Raw genomic sequence first — 26,198 nt, 5'->3', positions numbered from 1 at the left:
ATTTGAAGAGCCGACTCATTGGAAAAGACCCTGATGCTGGGAAAGATTGAAGGCAGGAGGAGGACGGGGTGACAGAGGATGAGATGGTTGGATCATATCACCGACTCAATGGACATGAGTTTGAGCAAGCTCCAGGAGATGGTGAGGGACAGGGAAGCCTGATGTGCTGCAGTCAATGGGGTTGCAGAGAGTCAGACAATGACTGATCAACTGAACAAGAATAGTGGAATTCAGAAGCAGGGCATCTATAATGCTGTTGGCAGGCACATCAAAAATAATATCACTTATTTTCACTTGTCTATTTAGCCCTTACTACATGTATGGATGTTAGAGTTGGACTATAAAGAAAGCTGAGTGCCAAAGAATTGATGCTTTTGAACTGTGGTGCTGGAGAAGACTCTTGAGAGTCCCTTGGACTGCAAGGAGATCCAACCCATCCATCCTAAAGGAGATCAGTCCTGGCTGTTCTTTGGAAGGACTGATGTTGAAGCTGAAACTCCAATACTTTGGCCACCTAATGCGAACAGCTGACTCATTTGAAAAGACCCCGATGCTGGGAAAGATTGAGGGCAGGAGGAGAAGGGGACGACGGAGGATGAGATGGTTGGATGGTATCACTGTCTCAATGGACACCGGTTTGGGTGGACTCCGGGAGTTGGTGATGGACCGGGAGGCCTGGCATGCTGCGGTTAATGGGGTCGCAGAGTCGGACACGACTGAGCGGCTGAACTGACTGACTGCTAGGCACTAGAGATACTATACAATATTGTCTCTGCCCTCATGTGGCTTATAGGCATCTTATGGAGATAAACTGATGGCCACAGCATCAAGTCTGGTCTCTAAACACACCCATTGGGAGGCATCAAGGCACCTGTGGTTACTCACCCTCTCTGAGTGCTCAGTTCTGTTTCAAAGGCAGCTATGAAGACTCACCTTAGCCAAAAGACCAGACTCTTTTGGGTGGAGACCTATTTCGGTCTGAGCCTCCTGGTGACTTAGGGAGGTGGAAACCTGGACAAAGGGCATCAGAATGAAAACACACGTGCCCTGAGTTTAGATGATTTTGCAAACCTGGGAACTTTTAGATGAAGTGGATTCCATGGAAGGTTTGTTTTTAAGTGCCTGTGAGGAAGAACGTTTCCCCTAAAGAGAAGAGCGAAGAAAAAAAGATGTCATTGCAAAGACAGGCAAAACCAAAACAAGGAACCGATACACTATGGTCATTATATGCCAAACAAGCATGGCTCCAATATGTGTCCAACTCTGCAACCCCATGGACTGTAGCCTGCCAGGCTCCTCTGTCCACAGGGTCCTCCAGGCAAGAAAACTGGAGTGGGTTGCCATGCCCTTCTTCAAGGGATCTTCCTGATCCTGGGATTGAACCCGTGTCTCTTATGTCTCCTGCATTGGCAAGCGGGTTCATTGCCACTAATGCTACCTGGGAAGCCCCCAATTGCGCATATATATATATACACACACACACACACACACACACACACATATATATGAGATGGTTGGATGGCATTACCGACTCAATAGACATGAGTGTGAGGGAATCTCCGGGAGTTGCTGATGGACAGGGAGGCCTGGTGTGCTGCAGTCCATGGAGTCGCAAAGAGTTGGACACGACTGAGTGACTGAACTGAACTGAACTGAAACACACATGTGACACACATATATAATCATTTATATACATAATCATTATATACATAATCCTTTAGGACTTCCCTCCTGGCACAGTGGATGGGAATCTGCCTGCCAATGCTCGGACACGGGTTTGATCCCTGGTCTCAGAATATTCCACATGCCATGGAGCAACTAAGCCCATGTGCCACAACTACCGAAGCCCACACTGTAGTGCCCAGGAGCTGCAGCTACTGAGCCCACATACCGCAGGTACTGAAGCTGACTTGCCTAGAGCCTGTGCTCTGCAACAAGAGAAGTCACCGAATAAGAAGTCCGAGCATGTGCTCGCTTCGGCAGCACATATACTAAAATTGGAATGATACAGAAAAGGTTAGCATGGCCCCTGCGCAAGGATGACATGTAAATTTGTGAAGCATTCCATATTTTTAGCAAATGAAACAATTGACAAAGGGTTAATTTCCCAAATATACAAGCGGCTCATACAACTCAATACCAGAAAAACAAACAACCCAATCAAAAAGTGGGAAAAAGACCTTAACAAACATTTCTCCAAAGAAGACATACAGATGGCTAACAAACATGAAAAAAAAATGCTCAACATTGCTCATTATTATAGAAATACAAATCAAAACTACAATGAGATATCACCTCACACCGGTCAGAATGGCCATCATCAAAACGTCTACAAACAATAAATGCTGGAGAGGGTGTGGAGAAAAGGGAACGCTCTTGCACTGTTGGTGGGGGTGTAAATTGATACAGCCACTATGGAAGACGGTATGGAGATTCCTTAAAAAACTAGGAATAAAACCACCATATGACCCAGCAATCCCACTCCTAGGCATATACCCTGAGGAAACCAAAATTGAAAAAGATACATGTATCCCACCGTTCATTGCAGTACCATTTACAATAGCTAGAACATGGAAGCAACCTAGACGTCCATCGACAGATGAATGGATAAAGATGTTGTGGTGCATATACACAATGGAATATTACTCAGCCCTAAAAAGGAATGCATCTGAGTCCATTCTAATGAGGTGGATGAACCTAGAACCTATTATACACAGTGAAGTAAGTCAGAAAGACAAAGATAAATAAATATTCTAACGCATATATACAGAATCTAGAAAAATGGTACTAAAGAATTTATTTACAGGGCAGCAATGGAGAAACAGACATAAAGAATAGACTTACGGACATGGGGAGAGGGGAGGAGAGGGTGAGATGTATGGAGAGAGTAAGGTGGAAACTTATATTACCATATGTAAAATAGATAGCCAACAGGAATTTGCTGTATGGCTCAGGAAACTCAAACAGGGGCTCTGTATCAACCGAGAGGGGTGGGATGGAGAGGGAGATGGGAGGGAGGTTCAAAAGGGAGGGGATATATGTATACCTACAACTGATTCATGCTGAGGTTTGACAGAAAACAACAAAATTCTGTACAGCAATTATCCTTCAATAAAAAGATAAATTAATTTTTTTTAAAAAGTCCGAGCACTGCAACGAGGAGCAGCCCCTGTTTGCTGCAACTGGAGAAAGCCCAGACATAGCAAAAGACCCAGGACAGTCAAAAGTAAAAATAAATACAACACACAACAGTGCTATATATAATTATTTATATAAGTAATCATTTTATATAATCATAATTTATATATACATATATATATAGAGAGAGAGAAGGCAATGGCACCCCACTCCAGTACTCTTGCCTGGAAAATCCCATGGACGGAGGAGCCTGGTAGGCTGCAGTCCATGGGGTCGTGAAGAGTCGAACACGACTGAGGGACTTTGGAGAAGGAAATGGCAACCCACTCCAGTGTCGTTGCCTGGAGAATCCCAGGGACGGGGGAGCCTGGTGGGCTGCCGTCTATGGGGTTGCACAGAGTCGGACACGACTGAAGCAACTTCAGTTCAGTTCAGTTCAGTCGCTCAGTCGTGTCCGACTCTTTGCGACCCCATGAATCCCAGCACGCCAGGCCTCCCTGTCCATCACCAACTCCCGGAGTTCACTCAGACTCACGTCCATCGAGTCAGTGATGCCATCCAGCCATCTCATTCTCTGTCGTCCCCTTCTTCTCCTGCCCCCAATCCCTCCCAGCATCAGAGTCTTTTCCAATGAGTCAACTCTTTGCATGAGGTGGCCAAAGTATTGGAGTTTCAGCTTCAGCATCATTCCTTCCAAAGAAATCCCAGGGCTGATCTCCTTCAGAATGGACTGGTTGGATCTCCTTGCAGTCCAAGGGACTCTCAAGAGTCTTCTCCAACACCACAGTTCAAAAGCATCAATTCTTCGGCGCTCAGCCTTCTTCACAGTCCAACTCTCACATCCATACATGACCACAGGAAAAACCATAGCCTTGACTAGACGGACCTTTGTTGGCAAAGTAATGTCTCTGCTTTTGAATATGCTATCTAGGTTGGTCATAACTTTCCTTCCAAGGAGTAAGCGTCTTTTCATTTCATGGCTGCAGTCACCATCTGCAGTGATTTTGGAGCCCAGAAAAATAAAGTCTGACACTGTTTCCACTGTTTCCCCATCTATTTCCCATGAAGTGGTGGGACCGGATGCCATGATCTTCGTTTTCTGAATGTCGAGCTTTAAGCCAACTTTTTCACTCTCCACTTTCACTTTCATCAAGAGGCTTTTTAGTTCCTCTTTACTTTCTGCCATAAGGGTGGTGTCATCTGCATATCTGAGGTTATTGATGTTTCTCCCGGCAATCTTGATTCCAGCTTGTGTTTCTTCCAGTCCAGCGTTTCTCATGATGTACTCTGCATAGAAGTTAAATAAGCAGGGTGACAATATACAGCCTTGACGTACTCCTTTTCCTATTGGAACCAGTCTGTTGTTCCATGTCCAGTTCTAACTGTTGCTTCCTGACCTGCATACGTATTTCTCAAGAGGCAGATCAGGTGGTCTGGTATTCCCATCTCTTTCAGAATTTTCCACAGTTTATTGTGATCCACACAGTCAAAGGCTTTGGCATAGTCAATAAAGCAGAAATAGATGTTTTTCTGGAACTCTCTTGCTTTTTCCATGATCCAGCGGATGTTGGCAATTTGATCTCTGGTTCCTCTGCCTTTTCTAAAACCAGCTTGAACATCAGGAAATTCATGGTTCACGTATTGCTGAAGCCTGGCTTGGAGAATTTTGAGCATTACTTTACTAGCGTGTGAGATGAGTGCAATTGTGCGGTAGTTTGAACATTGTTTGGCATTGCCTTTCTTTGGGATTGGAATGAAAACTGACCTTTTCCAGTCCTGTGGCCACTGCTGAGTTTTCCAAATTTGCTGGCATATTGAGTGCAGCACTTTCACAGCATCATCTTTCAGGATTTGAAATAGCTCCACTGGAATTCCATCACCTCCACTAGCTTTGTTCATAGTGATGCTTTCTAAGGCCCACTTGACTTCACATTCCAGGATGTCTGGCTCTAGGTCAGTGATCACACCATCGTGATTATCTGGGTCATGAAGATCTTTTTTGTACAGTTCTTCTGTGTATTCTTGCCATCTCTTCTTAATATCTTCTGCTTCTGTTAGGTCCATACCATTTCTGTCCTTTATTGAGCCCATCTTTGCATGAAATGTTCCCTTGGTATCTCTAGTTTTCTTGAAGAGATCTCTAGTCTTTCCCAGTCTATTGTTTTCCTCTATTTCTTTGCATTGATCACTGAAGAAGGCTTTCTTATCTCTTCTTGCTATTCTTTAGAACTCTGCATTCAGATGCTTATATCTTTCCTTTTCTCCTTTGGTTTTCGCTTCTCTTCTTTTCACAGCTATTTGTAAGGCCTCCCCAGACACCAGCATATATATATATATATATATATATATATTTACTTAATCGTCACAAGAACCCTGAGTAAGTTACAGTAGAGCATATGGAGGCTCCAAGAAGTAGAGAAATTTAAACAGTGTGACTCCATTCTCAGGGCAATATATGCTTATGTGGCAGGAACAGAAAGTACCTTGAGATTTCTGCAGACAGATCAAAGGCAGACCTGGGTAAAACCATCCCAGAATTCTTGCCCAGGCTTGAGACCTCCAGGAATGTTCTTTTCAGGGTTTTTGTAGCCCTTTTCCAGGCCTGTCCCTGTATCTCCATACAACTAGCTCTGAACACATGTTAAGTAAGCTAAGTCCTCTCTGGAAGACAGTCTCTTCCTGGTAACCCTTTCCAGGGCTGTTGGGCAGAATAAGTCACCTACCACCAGATGGATCAGAGAAAGCTGAGCTCGCAACAGAAACTGAGTCTGTGAGGTCTTGTAAATTTTCAGAAGGGAAATCAAACCTAGTGCTCCTGCCTTTGAGGGGGGAAAAAGAGGAGCATATGTTAATATGTTATAAGGAATGGAATGGAGGGTGACACATTCATAAATGTTGCAAGTCCCAGAACTTGCCCATCCTTGTCAATTTCTGCAGGTAAGATTATTCATGATTTCATTTTGACCCTGACACTGAACCTGCCAAGTAAGGGAAGTAGGCATTACTTTGCCCCTGGTTTTTATTTTGTCTCCTTCCCCCACCCTGCCCTCTCATCCGCTGCCTTGAAGCTTATGGGATCTTACTTCCCTGACCAGGTATGGAACCCACTCCCTCTGCAGTGAAAACATGGTGATCCTAATCACTTGACCACGAGGCAAGTCCCAATGTCCCATTTTTTTAATTGGCAAAGCTAAGTGACTCGCCCAAATTCTGTATGATTCAGAAGCTGGGGCTCTATACTTCCAGACACTGTTTATAAGTTTCTTCTGGATTAATCAGTTTTTCTTTCTGAGAGTTCAATTATCTCCTCTCTGCCTCTTTTCTGCCTTCTCTCCTGGGTTTCTCCGAAAGCCTGCTGAGAGGTTAGTACACCTGCCAAGCTCAGTTTGTAAAACCTCAGAGAACTCTGCTTATCCGGAGAGAACCCTTCCAAACTGCCAGACCCTTTATAGGAGGGCTTTTTGGCAAGGGACCATGGCAAGTTCATGAATCTCCACCAAAGAGACACCCTGATTCTTCAAAGCTGTTCACCATCAGCTCTTGGTGGTTTAGGCATTCAGGTTCAGCTCTGAAATCTCTAGTTTGTTTTGATTTGGCTTTGGGGAGAGGAAGTGGCCACTCTGTTTGTTCAACCCTTTCTCTGAATAAGATAAATCAATATTTATGTCCAGACCCCAGGTATGAGGTCAGTTGATTTCGGAGATGTTTTGGCCCATAATTCATCCAAGTGCTGGATCCCACAAAACAAAATCAGTCTTTGCCTGTACTTTTGTGATGATTTTATTTAAATGCATCACTGATAACTGTTTTATGGGGCAATTTGGAAGAACCCTCTAAAACTATGTATGATGAAACAGTTAAAATCTATAAACAATTCCTAGAAAGGAGAAGGCAAGTAGAGAAAAGGGGTGGGGCTAAGTTTCCAACATCTCTAGTTTTTGGTTTTGAGTCCGAGGGGAGATGTCATTGGCCAATTAGACAATTTGGAAGGGCAGATAGAATCTTCTCTGGGCACCAAAGAGAATATAACAATCAAAATTTGAGAGAAATTTAAAGGAGATGTGGGATTTCATTTTGAGGGTGGGCATGGAGGCGGCTCAGCTCTTCCTGCCACAAACCCTGCAGCCTGTCCAAGACCAGCTTTGGAAAGAACTGGAATCTGAGTCAGGGCTTCATGGGTTAAGGAGCCCATGTCACATCGGCCGTTTGAAACTCCTCCTCTCCAAACTCCTCCTCCCACAGTGAGGTGAAGATATTTGAAAATCACCCCACTGCAAACTCCTCCCTCTCCGGGAAACCTCACATAGAAATGCTGCAAATGACTGACGCCCCGCGTGCAGTCGCGTCCGGGCCGCGCGAAGCCCGGGTTTCCAGAGCGGTCACTGCGAGCGGACAGCGGCCTGGGCCGGGGCGTGACAAGCGGAGGCTGGGATCATGAGGCTTGCGGGCTGGGGGCTGCGCTGGGCCATCGCCCTGCTCATCGCTGTGGGGGAGGCTGCAGGTAAGTCTGGCTCCGGAAGCCCGCGCAGGATAGGGGTGAGCTCCTGAATTTGGGGAGCCCCTTGGTATTTTGGGGGGCCGGCGGGAGAGAAAATGAAAAATCATTCAATCCATGGAAGACGTGGGAAAATGGCACAAAGTCCTTCCCCAATGGCTGCATTGGGAAAAGGGTTTGGGGGATAGGTGTCTGAGGGGTCTGGGAGGGAAACGCGACGCGGCTTTCCCCACAAGTATCCCCCCAATGGGGGACCACTCTACTTTTCTTAGAGCCGGGTACGCTTTAGGAGGAGGTACTCCCTCCCAGAGTTATTCCAGGGGTGAGACGGGCCCGAAAACGGGCTGCTCAGCCTGGAGGCCCTACGGGCGCTCCCTCACATCGTTTCACCCTCAGGGGTTACGGCGGCGGTCAAGTTGGCTTTGTGCTTCCCAAGGGTGCTGCTGCCCCTCGAAACGGAGCGGGACTCTTCTAACCTTCACCAAGCTTCCGCCCTTAGCCACCTCCTCCAGCCCCGCCTTCAGCCCTGTGGGCCCTCCCCCGAGCTCCCATTGGACGCCATTCGAACAGGCGAGCCTCGAGCCGCACCCCTTGGCCAATGGGAGGCGGTGGTTTTTGAGGCCCGGGCGGCGTGGGGCGGGGCTGGCGCACGCCTCGCGCCTCGCTAGGTCTCCGTGAGGATGTCGAAGGCGATTCCTCGGGTCATTCGGGGCTCCCGTCACAAATGCTGCGCCAAGTCCCGGGCCCCTGGAGAAGCTCTGCAAGCATGCCGGCCGAGCGCTTGAGCCCCGCTCGGCCAAGGCCTGTTTCCTCCTCTGTCTGCAATGATGCCTTCGTACCCACTTTGTCCTCAGGAGCTTCTCCGACCCGCCCGACTGGGACCAGTTCGCAGACGTGACCCCCCAGGCCACCTCCAAGGCCTCAGTCCCTTCCCAGTCTGAAACGTTGCCTAGAAACTCCAGTCCTTCCCGGATCGGACGTGAAGGGCACTTAACGGAGACTTTCATCCGTGCCTGGGCAGGGACCGAGAGTTGGGACCGAATGGACCCCTTTGGGATTGCCTTGTCTGTTCATAGGTGCTAAAATGAGTTCAGTTGAACTGCTCTCATGACAACATGACAACCTTTCATTTTAAGGGGCTTGAATTTTAGAATTGGGCAAGAGGCTAGTTGGTGCAACATCCTGAGTTATCCAGTGGCTGAGAGAGACATTTGACCTCGCCCTGGATAATAAGGAAATGGTCCTTTTCCAGCTTAACAACCATCTGGGCCTAGAAAAGTATTGAAATTGTCCCATGAACAGGATGCAGGAAGCTTTTTTTATTTTAATGGGGGGGAGGGGTGGCTTTGAGCGGAGACCTTTGAACTCTTGGAATCAGACACACACATCACAGTTTCCTCTGGGAGGAAAGGAAGGAGAATTTCAGCCACATGGCAGAGGGTTATTGTAATAATTCAGCCATTGGGTTGTGTGAAGCAGAGGGATGGTGGCTTGGAAAAGAGACAGTTGATGAGCCTGTATTTCACACACAGATCCACTCCTTCCCTAAGAGGATATTAATGGCAGTGAAGTTTCATTGAGCAAGATATGTTGCTTCAGTTTCCTTTTTCACCGGGCAGCTTGAGGAAATCATATATTTTGGTTCTCAAGGAGGCTCTGAGTCTGGGTGTGTTCCCCAGACTCCTGAGAGTGAGTGGACAGCTACTAAATATCTGCCTGCAGTGTGGGAGACCGGAGTTTAATCCCTGGGTCCGGAAGATCCCTGGAGAAGGACATGGCAACCCACTCCAGTATTCTGCTGTGTATTCCACTAAGTATCTACTCTGCTGTTAACTTAATGATAGACATTTGTAGCAGCCCTGGCTACTCCAGTTTGCCCCAAGGGAGCAGGAATTTCTTGTCTGTTTACTTTGGGAATGGTAGTAATTGGAATCTTAGCTGCTTGCTTTCTTTCCTTTAGCCAAATCAAAGTCAGTTAATTGACAGTTGTATGTAGGGTATCAAATATGCCAGGGACACACCCAAACTCAGAAAGTAGAGTGTTCCCCTAAGTTGTGTCTGCTTTAACAGAGGATAAGATGGTTAGATAGCATCACTGACTCAACAGACATGAATCTGAGCAAATTCCGGAAGATAGCAGAGGACAGAGGAGCCTGGCATGCTGCAGTCCATGAGATCGGGAAGAGTCAGATACACTTAGTGATTAAACAACAACTGCTTTAACAACAAGCCCCAGGGGGATTCACTGGTCATTGTCAGGCATATTTATCTTTCAGGGCAACACTCACTAAAGATAGGGAGAATGTTTCTGAGCTGTCTGCCTCATGCTGTCTTTCTAGGGCATTCCTGCTCATATCTGTAGGGTTCCTCCCCTGCTAAGTCACTTCAGTCGTGTCCGACTCTGTGTGACCCCATAGACGGCAGCCCACCAGGCTCCCCCGTCCCTGGGATTCTCCAGGCAAGAACACTGGAGTGGGTTGCCATTTCCTTCTCCAAAGCATGAAAGTGAAAAGTGAAAGCGAAGTCGCTCAGTCGTGTCCGACTCCCGGTGACCCCTTGGGCTGCGGCCCACCAGGCCCCGCCATCCATGGGATTTTCCAGGCAAAAGTACTGGAGTGGGGTGCCATTGCCTTCTCCAAGGGTTCCTCCCCTAATAAGACCCAATTCTAGATACCTTTTTTGCTCAGTGCTTTGATTGCCTTTCACATTCCACATTCAGTACATTAACAGCATCCACACTCTGCTCCGCTGTCTAGCAAGTAACCATGTGTTGCTAAGACACCATGCACGTAGTCAGCAGTGAACAGAGATAGAAACTGGCTACCCCTCCCTCAAAGGAGCAGACGACAAACTACCACAGAGATCACCTCTGGGGAAAATATCTTGGTGGTCCCTCTTGTGGAAAAGAGCACCGGCAAAAGGATTTTTCATTCATTTTCTGCTAAGTCTCTTAGCTTCAGACATTTTTTTCTTTTTTTTTTTTTTAAGATTTTTTTGGTGTGGAACATCTTATTTTGAAAGTCTTTATTGAATTGGTTATGATGTTGCTTCTGTTTTATGTTTTGGTTTTTTGGCTCTGAGGCCTTTGGTATCTTTGCACTGGAAAGCGAGGTCCCAACCACTAGATCGCCAGGGAAGACCCAGGCCATTTCTTTTTCAAGAAAATGATTCCAAGTATTTATTTTTTAATTTTATTTTGTCCATGCCTCTCGACTTGTAGGATCTTAGTACCCTGGCCAGGGGTTGAACCCAGGCCTTGGCAGTGAAAGCACTGAGTCCTAACCTCGGAACCACCAGGGAATCCCCTCCATGTATTATTTTGGTTTTCTTGAACAACCACTATCTTCAGTATCCGCGGAAGGAAAACCTTGAAAGCATTTACCACCTCATTATGTGTACTGGAGAAAAAGCAGAAATGTATATTCTCCTTTTCTGTTTCGATAACCTTGTTTCTGATTCCTCACCCGTGACAGGAGAGGTCTAAAGGCTAGAGTTTCGATTGCTTTCTTTTTTTGCAGAGGAGGGCGTGTGTTGCGTATGTAATTTTAGGCATCCCCAGTATGAGGAGGCGGAGAAGGCAATGGCACCCCACTCCAGTACTCTTGCCTGGAAAATCCCATGGACAGAGGAGCCTGGTAGGCTGCAGTTCATAGGGTTGCTAAGAGTCGGACACGACTGAGCGACTTCACTTTCTCTTTTCACTTTCATGCATTGGAGAAGGAAATGGCAACCCACTCCAGTGTTCTTACCTGGAGAATCCCAGGGACGGGGAAGCTTGGTGGGCTGCCGTCTATGGAGTCACACAGAGTCGGACACGACTGAAGTGACTTAGCATAGCATAGCATAGCATAGTATGAGGAGGAGAAGGCAATGGCAACCCACTCCAGTACTCTTGCCTGGAAAATCCCATGGACAGAGGAGCCTGGAAGGCTCCGCAGTCCATGGGGTCGCTGAGGGTCAGACACGACTGAGCGACTTCACTTTTACTTTTCACTTTCATGCATTGGAGAAGGAAATGGCAACCCACTCCAGTGTTCTTGCCTGGAGAATCCCAGGGACGGGGGAGCCTGGTGGGCTGCCATCTATGGGGTCGCACAGAGTCGGACACGACTGAAGTGAGTTAGCAGCAGCAGCAGCAGCAGTATGAGGAGTTATGGGATGTAGTGCTCTGGTTTGCATTTGCTGAAATTCAACTGAAACTGACATACAAAACCCAAACCTTGCTTGTGGAACTGGGAGGAAATAAGAAAGAGCTGTTTGTTTCTTTGGGCTGTGGTGTTTGAAATAGGACTAGTTCTGACTCCTCGCTCGGGTGGGGGTTGCCCACTGCCAGGACACCCATCCTGAGGTGCTCTCCTGGGTGCTCACTGTCCCTTATCCTCGGCCATATAAGCAAGGCCATGAGACATTTCCCAGCTGACTGCTGTCGGTAATGGTGAAATCCATTCACTCGTCATTCAGATGTTACAGCTGATGGCCAGCTGTTGGATGAACAGCTGTTCAGGTAGAAATATGTAGTAGTAGGGTCTTCTTGTTAGTAGGGTCTTCAGCCATCTATGACAAGAAAATATTTGATTAACTGCTGCCCAGGGGAGGGCTCGTTGGTGTCCAGGGAAGGGGGTTGTTATTCTTTCTCTCTTACTTTTGTTATTACTGTAATTTTTATTTTTGGCTATGCTGGATCTTTGTTGCGAGGTGGGGGCTCTCTAGTTTGTGGCACATGGGCCTAGTTGCAGAATGTGGGATCTTAGTTTCCCAACCAGGGATCAGACCCAGCGCCCCTGCATTGGGAGTGCGGAGTGCAGAAGACCACCAGAGAAGATCCGCCCTGGGATTTCTTTGGAAGGAATGATGCTAAAGCTGAAACTCCAGTACTTTGGCCACCTCATGTGAAGAGTTGACTCATTGGAAAAGACTCTGATACTGGGAGGGATTGGGGGCAGGAGGAGAAGGGGACGACAGAGGATGAGATGGCTGGATGGCATCACTGACTCAATGGACATGAGTCTGAGTGAACTCTGGGAGTTGGTGATGGACAGGGAGGCCTGGCATGCTGCGATTCATGGGGTCGCAAAGAGTCGGACATGACTGAGTGACTGAACTGAACCGAACTGAAGATGGTTTAATGTTTCTAGCCTTTCCAGTAGGGTTTCCCTGGTGGCTCAGACGGTAAAGAATCTGGCTGCAATGCAGGAGACCTGGGTTTGATTCCTGGGTCGAGAAGATCCCCTGGAAAAGGAAATGGCAACTCCCTCCAGTATTCTTGCCTGGAGAATCCTATGGATACAGGAGCCTGGTGGGGTACAGTTCACGGCGTTGCAAAAGAGTTGGACACGACTGATCGACTAACACTTTCATTTTTGCACTTTCAAGATGGTTTAATATTTTTAGCCTTTCCAGTAGCACATTCTGTGTGTGAGATGGTTCCTTGGGCAAAGTGGATTAGCGATGATTGAAACTGCCATCTCCTGGCTGGGAGAGCAGATGGCGAAGTTCCTCCTCCAGAATCCTCCTCCTCTGTAGAGAATGGCCCTTGCCTGAACTTCCTTTTTTTTTTTTAACTTTTTTTTTCTGAGAGTCCTGGAATTTTGATTGCTTTTTACCCACCCCATGTGGGAAGCCAGAAATGAGTCATTTCCTTTTTCAGGCATAATCATGATTCAGCTGTGAATCAGTGGGTGTGGGGTACATTGCAGAGGCACCTCAGAGGGCGATGTTCTGTCTGGATCAGTAGCTGGGCTACATTATCAGTCTGTCTTCTGATAGTGGCAGGTTCTAGAGCTCAGATCATTTGAATCTCCTGAGCTCTCCACTGGGGTTACCTCCAGCCTGGTCTCTTTGTAAGTTCAGTTACCAAGTTCTGTTGATGCTTCTAAACACTCCTTGTATGTATTTCTCTCTTTATCACCTATAGCCTCCTCCACCCCTCCACTCATCTCTCTCCTAATCTCACCCGACTGTTCCTCTGGGCAGGAACACTGGACAATGAGCTTTGAAGACCCAGAATTTGTTTCTTCTGAATTAAAGGTGCAATTAACATACTATAGAATCGACAGATAAGAGTTCAGTGAGTTGTGATAGACATCTACTTCCATGTAGCCACCTCTCATTAGGACCTAGAGGACTTCTCTCCCCCCAGGAAGTTCCCGGCTCTCTTCAGCTTACTCACCTGCCAGACACAGACCAGAGGCACCTCTAATCTGATTTCTGTCATTGCGAAAAGTGAAAGTGTTAGTCACTCAGTTGTGCCGACTCTTTTCAACCCCATGGACCCACCAGGCTGCTCTGTCCATGGGATTCTCCGGGCAAGAATACTGGAGTGGGTTGCCAGTTCCTTCTCCAGGGGATTTTCCCGACCCAGGGATCAAACCGTGTCTCCTGCATTGCAGGCAGATTCTTTACTTCTCAGCCACCAGGAAAGCCCAGTTTCTATCATTATCGGTTAGTTGTGCCTGAGCTAGAACGGCACATGAATAGTATGTACTCGAGCAAAAGAAACCGGACAGGGAATTCCCTGACTGTCCAGTGGTTAGGACTCCGAGCTTCCCCTGTAGGGGGCAGAAGCTTGATTCCTGGTCGAGGAATTAAGATCCCACAAACCACACTGCTCAGTGGGGGAAAAAAAGCTTTGGACCTTTTTGAACTTGACATTGTTATACATCTGTGTTAATAATTCTTCTGGGTCCCGGGGACTTTGCACTTTAAAATTTGACAGATTCTGCCCTGTTGCCCTCCGAAGAGATGGAACTAGAAGAGTTCCGCTTTTCCAAAATCTTTGCCCAGTAGTAATATGATGGACCTGTCTCTGACTGGGGCATAACAGCTCAACAAATCTTGTTTTGACTCAGGCCTTGGGCTCTGATGGTTTCACGCTGAAAGGAAGAAAAAGACATTCCTTACTCTCCAGGAGTTTAAATCTAGGCTGGGGGACTCGGTAAACAAATGATTTCCATCTTGTATGTTAGGAGTAAGAAATGGGTGTTTTAAGAGCTCTTGCATGCGTGCGTGCTAAATCACTTCCAGTTGTGTCCAACTCTTTTCGACCCCATGGACTGTAGCCTGCCAGGCTCCTCTGTCCATGGGATTCTCCAGGCAAGAATCCTGGAGTGGGTTGCCATGCCCTCCTGCAGGAGATCTTTCTGACCCAAGGATCGAACAGTGACTCTTACCATCTCCTGCATTGGCAGGTGGGTTCTTTACCACCAGCGCCACCTGGGAAGTCCATGGGCTGCTAAACCCAGTTTTGGGGAAGGTTAGCTTCGAAGCTGAACTGTTAGCCAAGCAAAGAGGAGGGAGTTAGGTGGGGGCGTTGTACCAGAAGGGACTGCAGAGGTTTGGGATCTGAGGTTGTGAAATTTTTTTTACCAGATCCAGCATGTTCTCCTTAATATAATTATTTGTCATATAACTATGCTATCATCTGGTGTACATTAAAAACCATAATTATATAGAAAACCAGATATGTTAAAAAGGTGAGATAAAAATCGAACGCACATTTTAAAATATCTTGTTATTTGCAATGGCTTCCTACTATAGTTAAAAATCTCAAATCATGATGTAGTGAGGGCAAGGTTTTTTTTTCCTTTATATCTCTATATATGAAGTAACATGTGTGTATATATATATATATATATATATAGTAAAGTATATTTGATTTACAATGTTGTGTTAGTTTCAGTGATTCAGATTCTTTTTCAGTTTCTTTTCCCTTACACATTATTACAAGATAATTGAGTATATAGTTCCCTGTGCTACACAGGAGGTCTTTGTTGGTTATCTATTTTATATATAGTAGCGTGTATGTGTCCATCTCAATTTCCTAATTTATCTGTCCCTCACTTCTGTCCTCTTTGACAACCATAATCTGTTCTCTATGTCTGTGGGTCTAATTTCTGTTTTAAATCAGTTCATTTGTATCTTTTTTTTTTTTAAGATTCCACATATAAATGCTATTGTATAATATTCATCTTTCTCTACCTGGCTTACTTCACTTAGTATGATAATCTCCAGGTTTATCCATGTTGCTGCAAATTGCATTATTACGGTTTTTTTTATTGCCGAGCGTTAAGGGCAAGGCTGATGATTAGCAATTGGACACAGGGAGCCATACTTCAAAGAGTGCCTTTGATCATTCTTATTTTTATGGCTTGACCTTCCACCATATCTAATTAGGTCAGTTTTTATCTTGTACGTTGAGGTTAAGAGGGGCAAAATGCTCACTAGTAGGAATCAACTTGTCAGTGCCACCCTCTAAGGTCGTGAAGTTTGCACATTTACTTTCACTCACAGCTCATTAGCTTAAACTTGGTCCCATGGCCACACCTGGCTGCAAAGGAAGCTGGGAAATTATAGATCCTCCCTTGGGTAATGTGCTCAGTCAAAACTTGAAGGTCTCAAACTTCCCTGGTGCTCCAGTGTTTAAGAATCCACCTTGCAATGCAAGGGACATCGGTTGGAGCCCTGGTCTAGGATGATCCCATATGCCACGGAGCAACTAATCCTGTGCACCACATCTACTGAGTGTTTAAAGAGAATGTACATGCATGCGTGCTCAGCCATGTCCAACTCTTTGCAATCCCATGGACTGTAGCCCACCCAGCTCCTCTGTCCATGGGATTCTCCAGGCAAGAATACTGGAGTCGGTTGCCATTTCCTCCTCCAGGGGATCTTCCTGACCCAGGGATCAAACCCAAGTCTCCTGTGTCTCGTACATTGCAGGCATATATTCTTTACCATCTGAGCCACCCAGAAAGTCCACTTAAAGAGAATATCAAGGGGGGAAAAGTCTGAATACATAAAAAGACACAAAGCATGTAAGATCTTGAATCTTCTCCCATATGCAGAATGAAGGAAGAAGAGACTTCTTGCATAAGAAGAATCATTCAAGGATCAAGGATCTCTTTGTCTGGAAGTTTCTCCCAGGAATGGACTAATTCTGGAGACATAGTTTCTGCCTTGTGCATGAAGAGTTCATTAATTGCCTTTGTGCAAAATGAGCAAATGAATACATTTTGTGCAAACTATTAAACTATTTTTTTGTTTGTTTCAGTCAACATTCAAAATAAAGTGATAAAAAAAAAGTTCTTCTTACAAACGTAGTGAAAAATATAATAAACGTAGCCATCAGCCCGAACTTATATTTTACATATCATTTGCCTTCAGAATATCTGACTCATGAGGAAATTTCTGCTAGCTTCTTCCTTCTTGGTCTTATTTCCTTATCCTGAGATAAACTGGATCATAATTTTTATTAACTGTGTTACTTTACATTATGAAGGGGATCAAAGTCTATATTTAAAGATTAAAGGAGTAATACCAATTTTATTACCAACCAATAAAAGTTTATTGGAAGCTTGGTGCGCTGCAGTCCGTTGGGTCCCTAAGAGTCTGACACAACTGAGTGACTGAAATGACTGACCCACTCCAGTATTCTGGCCTGGAGAATTCCATGGACTGTATAGTCCATGGGGTCACAAAGAGTCGGAATGAGCAACTTTCACAATAAAAGTTTGCTTTGATCATAGCTCACACGTAACAATGCCCCTGAATCAAAGCATGATACCTAAAACTAAATGCAGTCAGTATTATTTTGCTCTCTTTGTGTGCTTGGTCGCTCAGTCGTGTCTGACTCTTTGCAACCCCATGGACTGTAGCCCACCAACCTCCTCTGTCCATGGGGATTCTCCAGGCAAGAATACTGGAGTGGGTTGCCTTGCCCTCCTCCTGGGAATCCTCCCCACCCAGGGATCATACCCAGGTCTCTCGAATTGCAGGCAGATTCTTTACCATCTGAGCCACAAAGTGTAAAAGTCGTATATTTTAGAGGGGCTTCCCTGGTGGCTCAGGAGTAAAGAATCTGCCTGCCAATGCAGGAGACACAATTTCGATTCCTGGTCCGGGAAGATCTCACATGCCTCGGAGCAACTAAGCCCGTGCAGCACAACTACTGAAGCCTGTGGGCCTGGAGCCTGTGCTCTGCCACAAGAGACGCTCCACAATGAGAAGCCAGAGCACCACAGCTAGAGAGTAGCCCCCACTCCGGGAGACAGTGAAGGACAAGGAAGCCTGGTATGCTGCTGTCCACGGGGTCGAAAAGAGTTGGACACAACTCAGCAACTGAACAGCAACAACCCACTTCTTTAGATCTGAAATTTAGTTATATGATTATCTTCTCTGCTGGGTCTCTGCTGTCTGACCTCTACATTAATCATTTCTCATAACTTATATACCCTTTTTGTGGGGGCTGTGCTGGGTCTCAGCTGCATCATGTGGGCTTCTTGGGGTGCACGAGCTTAGTTGCCCTGTGGCAGGTGGGATCTTAGTTCCCCAACTAGGGATCACATCTGTGTCCCCTGTACTGTAAGGTAGGTTCTTAACCACAGAACCATGAGAGAAGTCCCAATTTTTATCTCTTTAGTTCCTTTCTACCTACTGGAGAAAGCTTTTCAAGTTTTCCTCCAGCTTAATGCTTCTGCAGTCTCAATTTTCCTTGGTACTGTCTCCAGTACAGGTTTGTGACATGCTAATTCATGTCCTTTTCTTTGGTAATGTGCACCCAGGTTCTAATATTTTGTCCCCATCGCCCAGTGGATCCACACTTTGGACTCACCAACCATGATGTCAGAATCTCACACTGGGGATGCATCTCTTTTTAGGAAGTGTCCTTCGCATCCTCCACTACACTTTGGGTTCACTCGGTTTAGTTGTGGTGTGTTTGATTTCCTGGAGACCTGACTGCTGCAGTAGGATTGTATTTCTGGTTCATTCTTCACTTGGCAGGAAAGAGACACAAAGAATTGGGTCATTTTGTGATCCCAGCCTTGATTCTTCCTTCTCCTTTCCTTCTCTTTAGTGGAAGACAACTGTGGGAGAAACGAGTTTCAGTGCCAAGATGGGAAATGCATCTCCTATAAGTGGGTTTGTGATGGGACCGCCGAGTGCCAAGACGGCTCTGATGAATCCCAGGAGACGTGCAGTGAGTTTCTCCCCGCCTTTGGACGTGACGTGTGTCCTAACCTTTTCTTTTTAACTCCTTTTTTTTTTTTTTAATCTAAGTATAGTTGTGTTACACTTAAACATTTTCAATGTTAATTTTCAACGTGTTAATTTCTGTTGGATGGCAAAGTGATTTGATGATAGCGGGTGACAGACGTGGTAGAAATTGACAAGCATACTAATGTATTCTTCTATGAATTAGGAGATGGGCAGAGAAGATATTGGGCTTTCCAGGTGGGTCAGAGGTAAAGAATCCACTTGCAATGCAGGAGATGTAAAAGACTTGGATTTGATCCCTGGGTTGGGAAGATCCCCTGGAGGAGGGTATAGCACTCCACTCCAGTATTCTTGCCTAGTATTCTTCCATGGACAAAGGAGCTTGGCGAGCTATAGACCTTGGGGTCGAAAAGAACTGGACAAGACTGAAACGCTTAGCATGCACACAGAGACGATATTATTGGAACTTTCCTTTAAAGTTTCCTTTCCTCTTTTTTTTTTCATTGAGGTTCATGTTACACAGATTAGCCCTTTTTTAAGATTTTTTTTTTTTTTTGGTGGACCATTTTTAAAGTCTTGATTGAATTTGTTATAATATTGCTTCTTAATGATTTAGGTTTTTGGCTTCGAGGCATGGGGGTCTTAGCTTCCCAACCAGGATCGAACCTTCACCCCATGTTAGAAGGCAAAGTCTCAACCATTGGACTGCCAGGGAAGTCTCACAAATTAGCCTTTTTGTGTGTTTGTTTTTTGTTTTCTTGGCCACTCCAGGTGGCTTGTGGGATCTTAGCTTCCCAACCAGGGATCGAACCCATAACAGCTGCAGTGGAAGCTTAAGAGTCCTAACCACTGAATTAGGCCATTGGGGGTAGGAATAAAATAGGAATTTGGGATTAACAGATGCATACTACTATATATAAAATAGATAATCAACAAGGACCTACTGTATAGCCCAGGGAACTATATTCAATATCTTGTAATAACCTATAATGGAAAAGAATCTGAAAAAGAAAAAATATATATATATACACACACACACACGTATAACTGAGTCACTTTGCTGTACACCTGAAATTAACACAACATTGTAAATCAATTATGCTTCAATTTTTTAAAAAAGCCACCCCAAAATTTTAAATTAAAAAAAAAGTGACCAGTTTAGTAGCATTAATATATTCCCAGTGCTTTGCAACCACCACTTTTATCTCATTCCAAAATCTTTGCAACACCTGGCATCTAACTTAAAAAAAAAATTATTTTTCTGCACTGGGTCTTAAGTGCAGCATGCAAGACCTTCAGTCTTCCTTGTGGTATGCAGGATCTTTAGCTGTGGTATGTGGTATCTAGTTCCCTAACCAGGGATTGAACCCAGGCCCCCTGCATTGGGAGCATGGAAGTCTTTGCCACTGGACTCCCAGGGAAGTCCTCAGCAACTAATTTTTAATAAGTTCCATTAAATTTCCTTCATTTTGGCCCAGAAAAGTGAGTCTGAATCTCCTATCAGAAAACTCTGGGTTCTTCCCTTGCAGAGCTCGGAGTGGCAAGGCATTCTTCCCTTTGCGTTAAGGTTCAGTTCTGTTTCTCCCATAGAGTCTGTCACCTGCAAGATGGGGGACTTCAGCTGTGGGGGCCGTGTCAACCGCTGCATTTCGGGGTCCTGGAGATGCGATGGCCAGGTGGACTGCGAGAATGGCTCGGACGAAGAAGGCTGTTGTAAGTGGTGTCCCTTGTCTGGTGGCCCGTGGATCCTAGCCGTGTCCAAGTGACCTGACTGGGTTCGTGGCTGAGGTCAGAGTTTATTCCAAACCATAGAGAGTTTCAGACAGGAAGGCACTCTGCAGCAGGTTCTGTCTTGCCTCTTTGATTTTATTCATTATTTACAATTTCTTTTCTAATTGTGTAGATTTTTTAAAAGCAAAGTAAGACTCTTTAAAAAAAAAAAAAAACACCCTGGGGGAAATTTAAATAATTGAGATCACATCAAATCTTCAAGTTGACAAAATATGAAACCCCCCAAGAGAGTATTAAAAAAAAAAACAACCTAAAAAGTGAGTGAGTGCTTAGTGATGCATATCTAACCTTGGTTCTCACTGAGGAACATTTTAAAATAAAAGGGATTGGGCCTCTTTTCCAAGTGTTTTATTTTTTCTTCCAGCTTTATTGAGATATAGTTGACATGTAACATGGTGTGAGTTTAGTCTCCAGTGTGATGATTTTATATATATTGTGAAATGATTACCACAATAGGGTTATTTAACACCTTCATCATTTCACATAATTACTGTTTCTTTTGACTCTTAAATAATACAGCATAAACAGCAAGGTCCTATTGTATAGGGCTGCTGCTGCTAAGTCGCTTCAGTCGTGTCCGACTCTGTGCGACCCCATAGACGGAAACCCACCAGGCTCCCCTGTCCCTGGGATTCTCCAGGCAAGAACACTGGAGTGGGTTGCCATTTCCTTCTCCAATGCATGAAAGTGAAAAGTGAAAGGGAATTTGCTGGACTACAGCCTACCAGGCTGCTCCATCCATGGGATTTTCCAGGCAAGAGTACTGGAGTGGGGTGCCATTGCCTTCTCCAATTGTATAGGGCAGGGAAACTATAGTCAATATTCTGTGATAAACTACAATGGAAAGGGATATGAAAAAGAATACATTTACGTATAACTGAGTCACTTTGCTGTAGAGCAGAAATTAACACACCATTGGAAATCAACTATACTTCAATCCAACTTTAAAAAAAAAATTATTAAACTCCGTCCACAATGGGAAAAAAAAAAGATTGACATGTATGTACAATAAAACTGAAGAAGTTAAAAAAAGAAATAATAGTACCATCAAACCCAGGAGGTGGGAGGATGAGTAAAATAGAGGAGGGAGATTAATAGGAACCAACTTCCTCCTGTACATAAATAATTCACAGTGATGTGATGCACAGCGTGGTAAATGTAGTCAGTAAGATGGTGATAACCTTGTAGGGTGGCACGCAGTAAGTGGACTTAGCTTGGTGATCGTTTTGTGCTGTCTAAAGTCACTGAGCCGCTGTGGCATACCTGGAAACTGGCACAGCTTTGTAAGTCAACTATACTTCAACTTCAAAAGTCCAATATGGGCTTCCCTGATATCTCGGTTGGTAAAGAATCTGCCTGCAATGCAGGAGACCTAGGTTCAATCCCTGGGTTGGGAAGATCCCCTGGAGAAGGGAAAGGCTACCCACTCCAGTATTCTGGCCTGGAGAATTCCATGGACTGCATAGTCCATGGGGTCCCAAAGAGTGGGACACGACTGAGCGACTTTCACTTTCAAAAAGTCCCATGTCATTGTAAATAAAAACAAGCAAATAATAATAATAAGGGCAACAGTTTTTATTTTTATTTTTGGCTACTCTGAGTGGCTTTCGGGATCTTAGTTCCTCCACCAGGAATGAAACTTGGGCCCTTGGCAGTGAGAGCCTGGAGCCCTAACCACTGGACCGTCAGGGAAGTCCCCAGCCATTTTTTGGTTTTGTTTTGTTTTTTAAAGCCGAAATTACCTCCTTTTCATTTTATAAGTACTACAATGTGACATTTAAAGTGCTGTCTCTAAGCTTCCTCTGAACCTGAATGCATTATTTTCAGGGAGATATTTGAGCTGAAGGTCAAAGGAGGATGATCACATTTACTATCTAGTATTTCAAAGTCTCCAGTCGGATCAAAATATTCTACTTTACCTTCCTTCAACACCCAATTTCCAAACGTTCAGAGCTGCTCAAGGACCACTAATAAAATGAAGGATAATAAAATTTGAATAGTAAAATGGGGTCACAAAGAGTCATGTCTGACTCTTTGTGACCCCATGGTCTATACAGTCCATGGAATTCTCCAGGCCAGAATACTGGAGTGGGTAGCCTTTCCCTTCTCCAGGGAATCTTCCCAACCCAGGGAACAAACCCAGGTCTCCCGCATTGCAGGCAGATTCTTTACCAGCTAAGCCACAAGGGAAGCCTTTTAATAGTAAAGGAACACTTAATTATAAGTGCTGAATTCCCTCAGTTGTGTCCGATTCTTTGCAACCCCATGGATTGTAGTCTGCCAGGCTCCTGTGTCCATGGGATTCTCCAGGCAAGAATACTGGAGTGGGTTGCCATTTCCTACTCCACTCATCCTTTTTTTTTTAAACTAAAGTATATTTAATTTACAGTTTTGGGTTAGTTTTAGGTGTAGAGCAAAGTGATTCAGTTACACACACTCACACATATATTCTTTTTCTTCTTCTTTTCTACTATATTTATTATAAGATACTGACTATAGTTCCCTGCATAAACTCTTAAATACAGGTTCCCGTGTACCTTTACATCCCAGTCCTCCAGTAACACTTTGAGACAGGAACAGATGAGGAAACTGAGGCCCAGAGGGGCCCAGGAACTGGGTGGTTGTTGGCCAGGTCCCCTGACGACTGCCTAGAGTCCACTCACTGCGCTCTGGCCTCTCCTCACCTCAGTGTCCCCATCTGTGCAATGAGTTGGTGTCGGGATTGGGGAGTGGTTTCCCCGGTGACCAGGCTGTCCTCTCCCGTCCGTCCCTGCAGCCCCCAAGACGTGCTCCCAGGATGAGTTCCGCTGCAATGACGGCAAGTGCATTGCCCCGAAGTTCGTCTGTGACTTGGACCTGGACTGCTTAGATGGCTCGGATGAGGCGTCCTGCCCCATGCCCACCTGCGGCCCTGCCAACTTCCAGTGCAACAGCTCCATGTGCATCCCCCAGCTCTGGGCCTGCGACGGCGACCCCGACTGTGACGATGGCTCAGACGAGTGGCCAAAGCACTGCGGGACCCCCCACCCATCAGGCCCCCTGCAGGACAACAACCCCTGCTCAGCCCTCGAGTTCCACTGCGGCAGTGGCGAGTGCATCCACTCCAGCTGGCATTGCGACCATGACCCTGACTGCAAGGACAAGTCTGATGAGGAGAACTGCGGTAGGGGCGCCTCGGAAATCCCCTCACCCAGGCTGGGGGCTCCCCCGGCAGGGGACAGGGGTGGGGCGGTGCCTTTAGGTCCTTAAATGATTCCGCATCACACAATAAGAAAGTCAGTCCTGGACTTCCTTGGTCCAGTGGTTAAGACTCTGCTCTTCCAGTGCAGGGGTGAGGGTTGGATCCCTGGTCAGGGAACTAAGATCCCATATACCTTAGCTCCGTCAAAAAAAGAAAAAGGAACACTGCTTCCAAAGGTCTTATCTCCAACTATAATAAATCCTTGATGGAGTGATTCAGATACAAGAAAAGAAAGAGCTAATATCCTGCATAAAGAATATGATATCCAAAGATATCTTCAGATTATATTCAAGGCAACATGGTGTCAATAAAGCATTGACCTAAAAAAAAATACCAAAAGTCGGTCCCATTTCATGTTCCTTTCAGTCTTTCTGATCACATAGAGGACACTGTCTTCCAAAGGAGTTCCCTTTTGAACACCTGTTTATTTATTTTTAACATTTATTATTATTTTAATTCAGTTACTTAGTTTTTGGTTGTGTTGGGTCTTCACCGTTGCATGAGGGCCTTCTCTAGTTGTGGTCTGTGGGCTTCTCCTGTTGCAGAGCACAGGCTCTAGGCGCACAGGTTCAGTATTTGCAGCACACCGGTTTAGTTGTTGTGTGCTGCGGAAGACCGTCCCAGACCAGGGATGAGACCCATGTCCCCTGTATTGGGTGGTGGATTCTTATCTACTATACCACCAGGGAAGCCCCTGGAGCCCCTATTTAATTTTTCTCTTGCCAAGAGGAGCAGACTGTAGCACGCTGTATTATTTTGGTCCAGAAAGGATCCAGGCCTGACTGGTGATGTCCAAGCTGTGTGACCCTTGGCCGGGGACGTAGCGTTACTGTGCTTTGATCTCCTCCCCTGTAGATGGAGCAACAGCGTCGGCCTCGGTGGACCTGGGTTACGACATAAAAGCACACACACACACAAATGAGTTCCAAACATTTGCATACTTATTTATCATCTTTTTTTTTTTCTCCACTGACCTCTTGAGATTGAATTTGCACATTGTCAGCATTTTCATAGTGAAATATAACCCACGGGAAAGTGCAGAAAGCATAAGCTTAGAGCTTAATGAATTAGGGTTAAGTGAAAACCTGTTTCAGGTCAAGGTCTAGTCAGAAACATTTTTCACGTTCACAGTCTGAGTCATTGAAAGGGCTGTGTGATACTCAGTAGTAATGACTTTTTTTGGGGGGGGAGGTGGGCAGCGGGCTTCACTGGTGGCTCAGTGGTAAAGAATCCACCTGCTAATGCAGGAAACTTGGGATCAATCCCTAGGTCAGGAAGATATTAATTCCCTGGAGTAGGAAATGACAACCCACTCCAGTGTTCCTGCCTGGGAAATCCCACGGACAGAGGAGCCTGGTGGGTTACAGCACATGGGGTCGCAAAGAGTCAGACACAGCTTAGGGACTAACCAACAACATCATAACGTACCTGGCCAGGCTTCTATCTAGACTGGGACCACATCATTGCTTTTCTGCCAAGAATGGCCTACTAGCTCTGCCAGCTTTTTTTTTTTTTTTTTTTAATATTTATTCATTTACTTCTGCCAGGTCTTAGCTGTGGCATGAGGGACTTAGCTTACTGACCGGGGATCGAACCTGGGCCCCCTGTATTGGGAGCACAGAGTCTTAGCCACTGATTGGGAATTCCCCGATCTGCCAACTTTTTAATGAATTTCCTGCATCCAAGGACAGACTGGAGAGAAATCTATGAAAATGTAATGGTTGTGTTAGGGTGCTTTCCCTTTCTTAATTCTCCACACTTGGCTCTTTGTTTCCCAGCTGTGGCCACGTGCCGGCCTGATGAATTCCAGTGCTCGGATGGGACCTGCATCCATGGTAGCCGGCAGTGCGACAGGGAGCCTGACTGTAAGGATCTGAGTGACGAGCTGGGCTGCGTCAACGGTAAGCCCCACCCCTCCAGGATCCCGGGCTGTGGGGAGATGTGGGGGGAGGAGCACAGTGCCTCCCAGACAAGGGAGGAGCCTCCTGTGTGTCCTCAAGCAAGTTACTTGAGCTCTCTGAGCCTCTTTCTCTAATCTGCAAAATGAAAACATCCACTTCAGGACTGTGAGATTTAATGAGGTTGGAGTGTACATAGCTCATGAACCTGAGCTCACAGAGTTACGGGTACAGTACAATTCCACTTTGCTGAGTTTATAGTGTAGCAGTTCCGCTCGTGGGAAACTTGTATCTGTGCACTGGGAGATAGGCTCTAGAATGAGCAGAGTAGCACTGTCCTAACAGCAAAGCAGTAGAAGCAACCAGAATGTTCATCAGCAGTAGAATTAATTTATATATATATATGCCATGTTGCATGACATGTGGGATCTTAGTTCCCTGACCAGGGATCAAACCCACGTACCTTGCATTGGAAGCTCAGAGCCTTAACCACTGAACCACCAAGGAAGTCCCAGCAGTAGAATTAATGTAAAAAAAATTTTTTTTTTAATTGTGGTGAAATAGAGGCTTCCCTGGTGGCTCAGATGGTAAAGAATCTGCCTGTAATGCAGGAGATGTGGGTTTGATCTCTGGATCGAGAAGA

At 45.6% G+C, this 26,198-nt stretch overlaps 1 protein-coding gene and 1 non-coding gene across 2 annotated transcripts in view; both read left to right on the top strand.

Moving 5' to 3' along the window:
• The first annotated feature begins 1,967 nt into the window (after positions 1-1,967).
• Positions 1,968-2,074, top strand: LOC113896778. The gene has a single exon (XR_003512135.1). It is a non-coding gene; the product is annotated as a U6 spliceosomal RNA (small nuclear RNA).
• A 5,306-nt stretch (positions 2,075-7,380) lies between these two features.
• Positions 7,381-26,198, top strand: part of LDLR (low density lipoprotein receptor) — a 33,713-nt gene continuing 14,895 nt past the window's right edge. Inside the window, exons 1-5 of the mRNA XM_027547701.1 lie at positions 7,381-7,639; positions 18,486-18,608; positions 20,216-20,338; positions 23,193-23,579; positions 25,436-25,558. Coding sequence (XP_027403502.1) covers positions 7,573-7,639; positions 18,486-18,608; positions 20,216-20,338; positions 23,193-23,579; positions 25,436-25,558 — 823 coding nt within the window. The 5' untranslated portion in view covers positions 7,381-7,572. The remainder of the gene's footprint in view (positions 7,640-18,485; positions 18,609-20,215; positions 20,339-23,192; positions 23,580-25,435; positions 25,559-26,198) is intronic.

The sequence above is a fragment of the Bos indicus x Bos taurus genome, chromosome 7 (genome assembly GCF_003369695.1).
Source record: "Bos indicus x Bos taurus breed Angus x Brahman F1 hybrid chromosome 7, Bos_hybrid_MaternalHap_v2.0, whole genome shotgun sequence".
NCBI classification, from domain to species: domain Eukaryota; kingdom Metazoa; phylum Chordata; class Mammalia; order Artiodactyla; family Bovidae; genus Bos; species Bos indicus x Bos taurus.
Note: the sequence above shows the minus strand (reverse complement) of the source record. Positions and strands in the feature narration are given on the sequence as shown.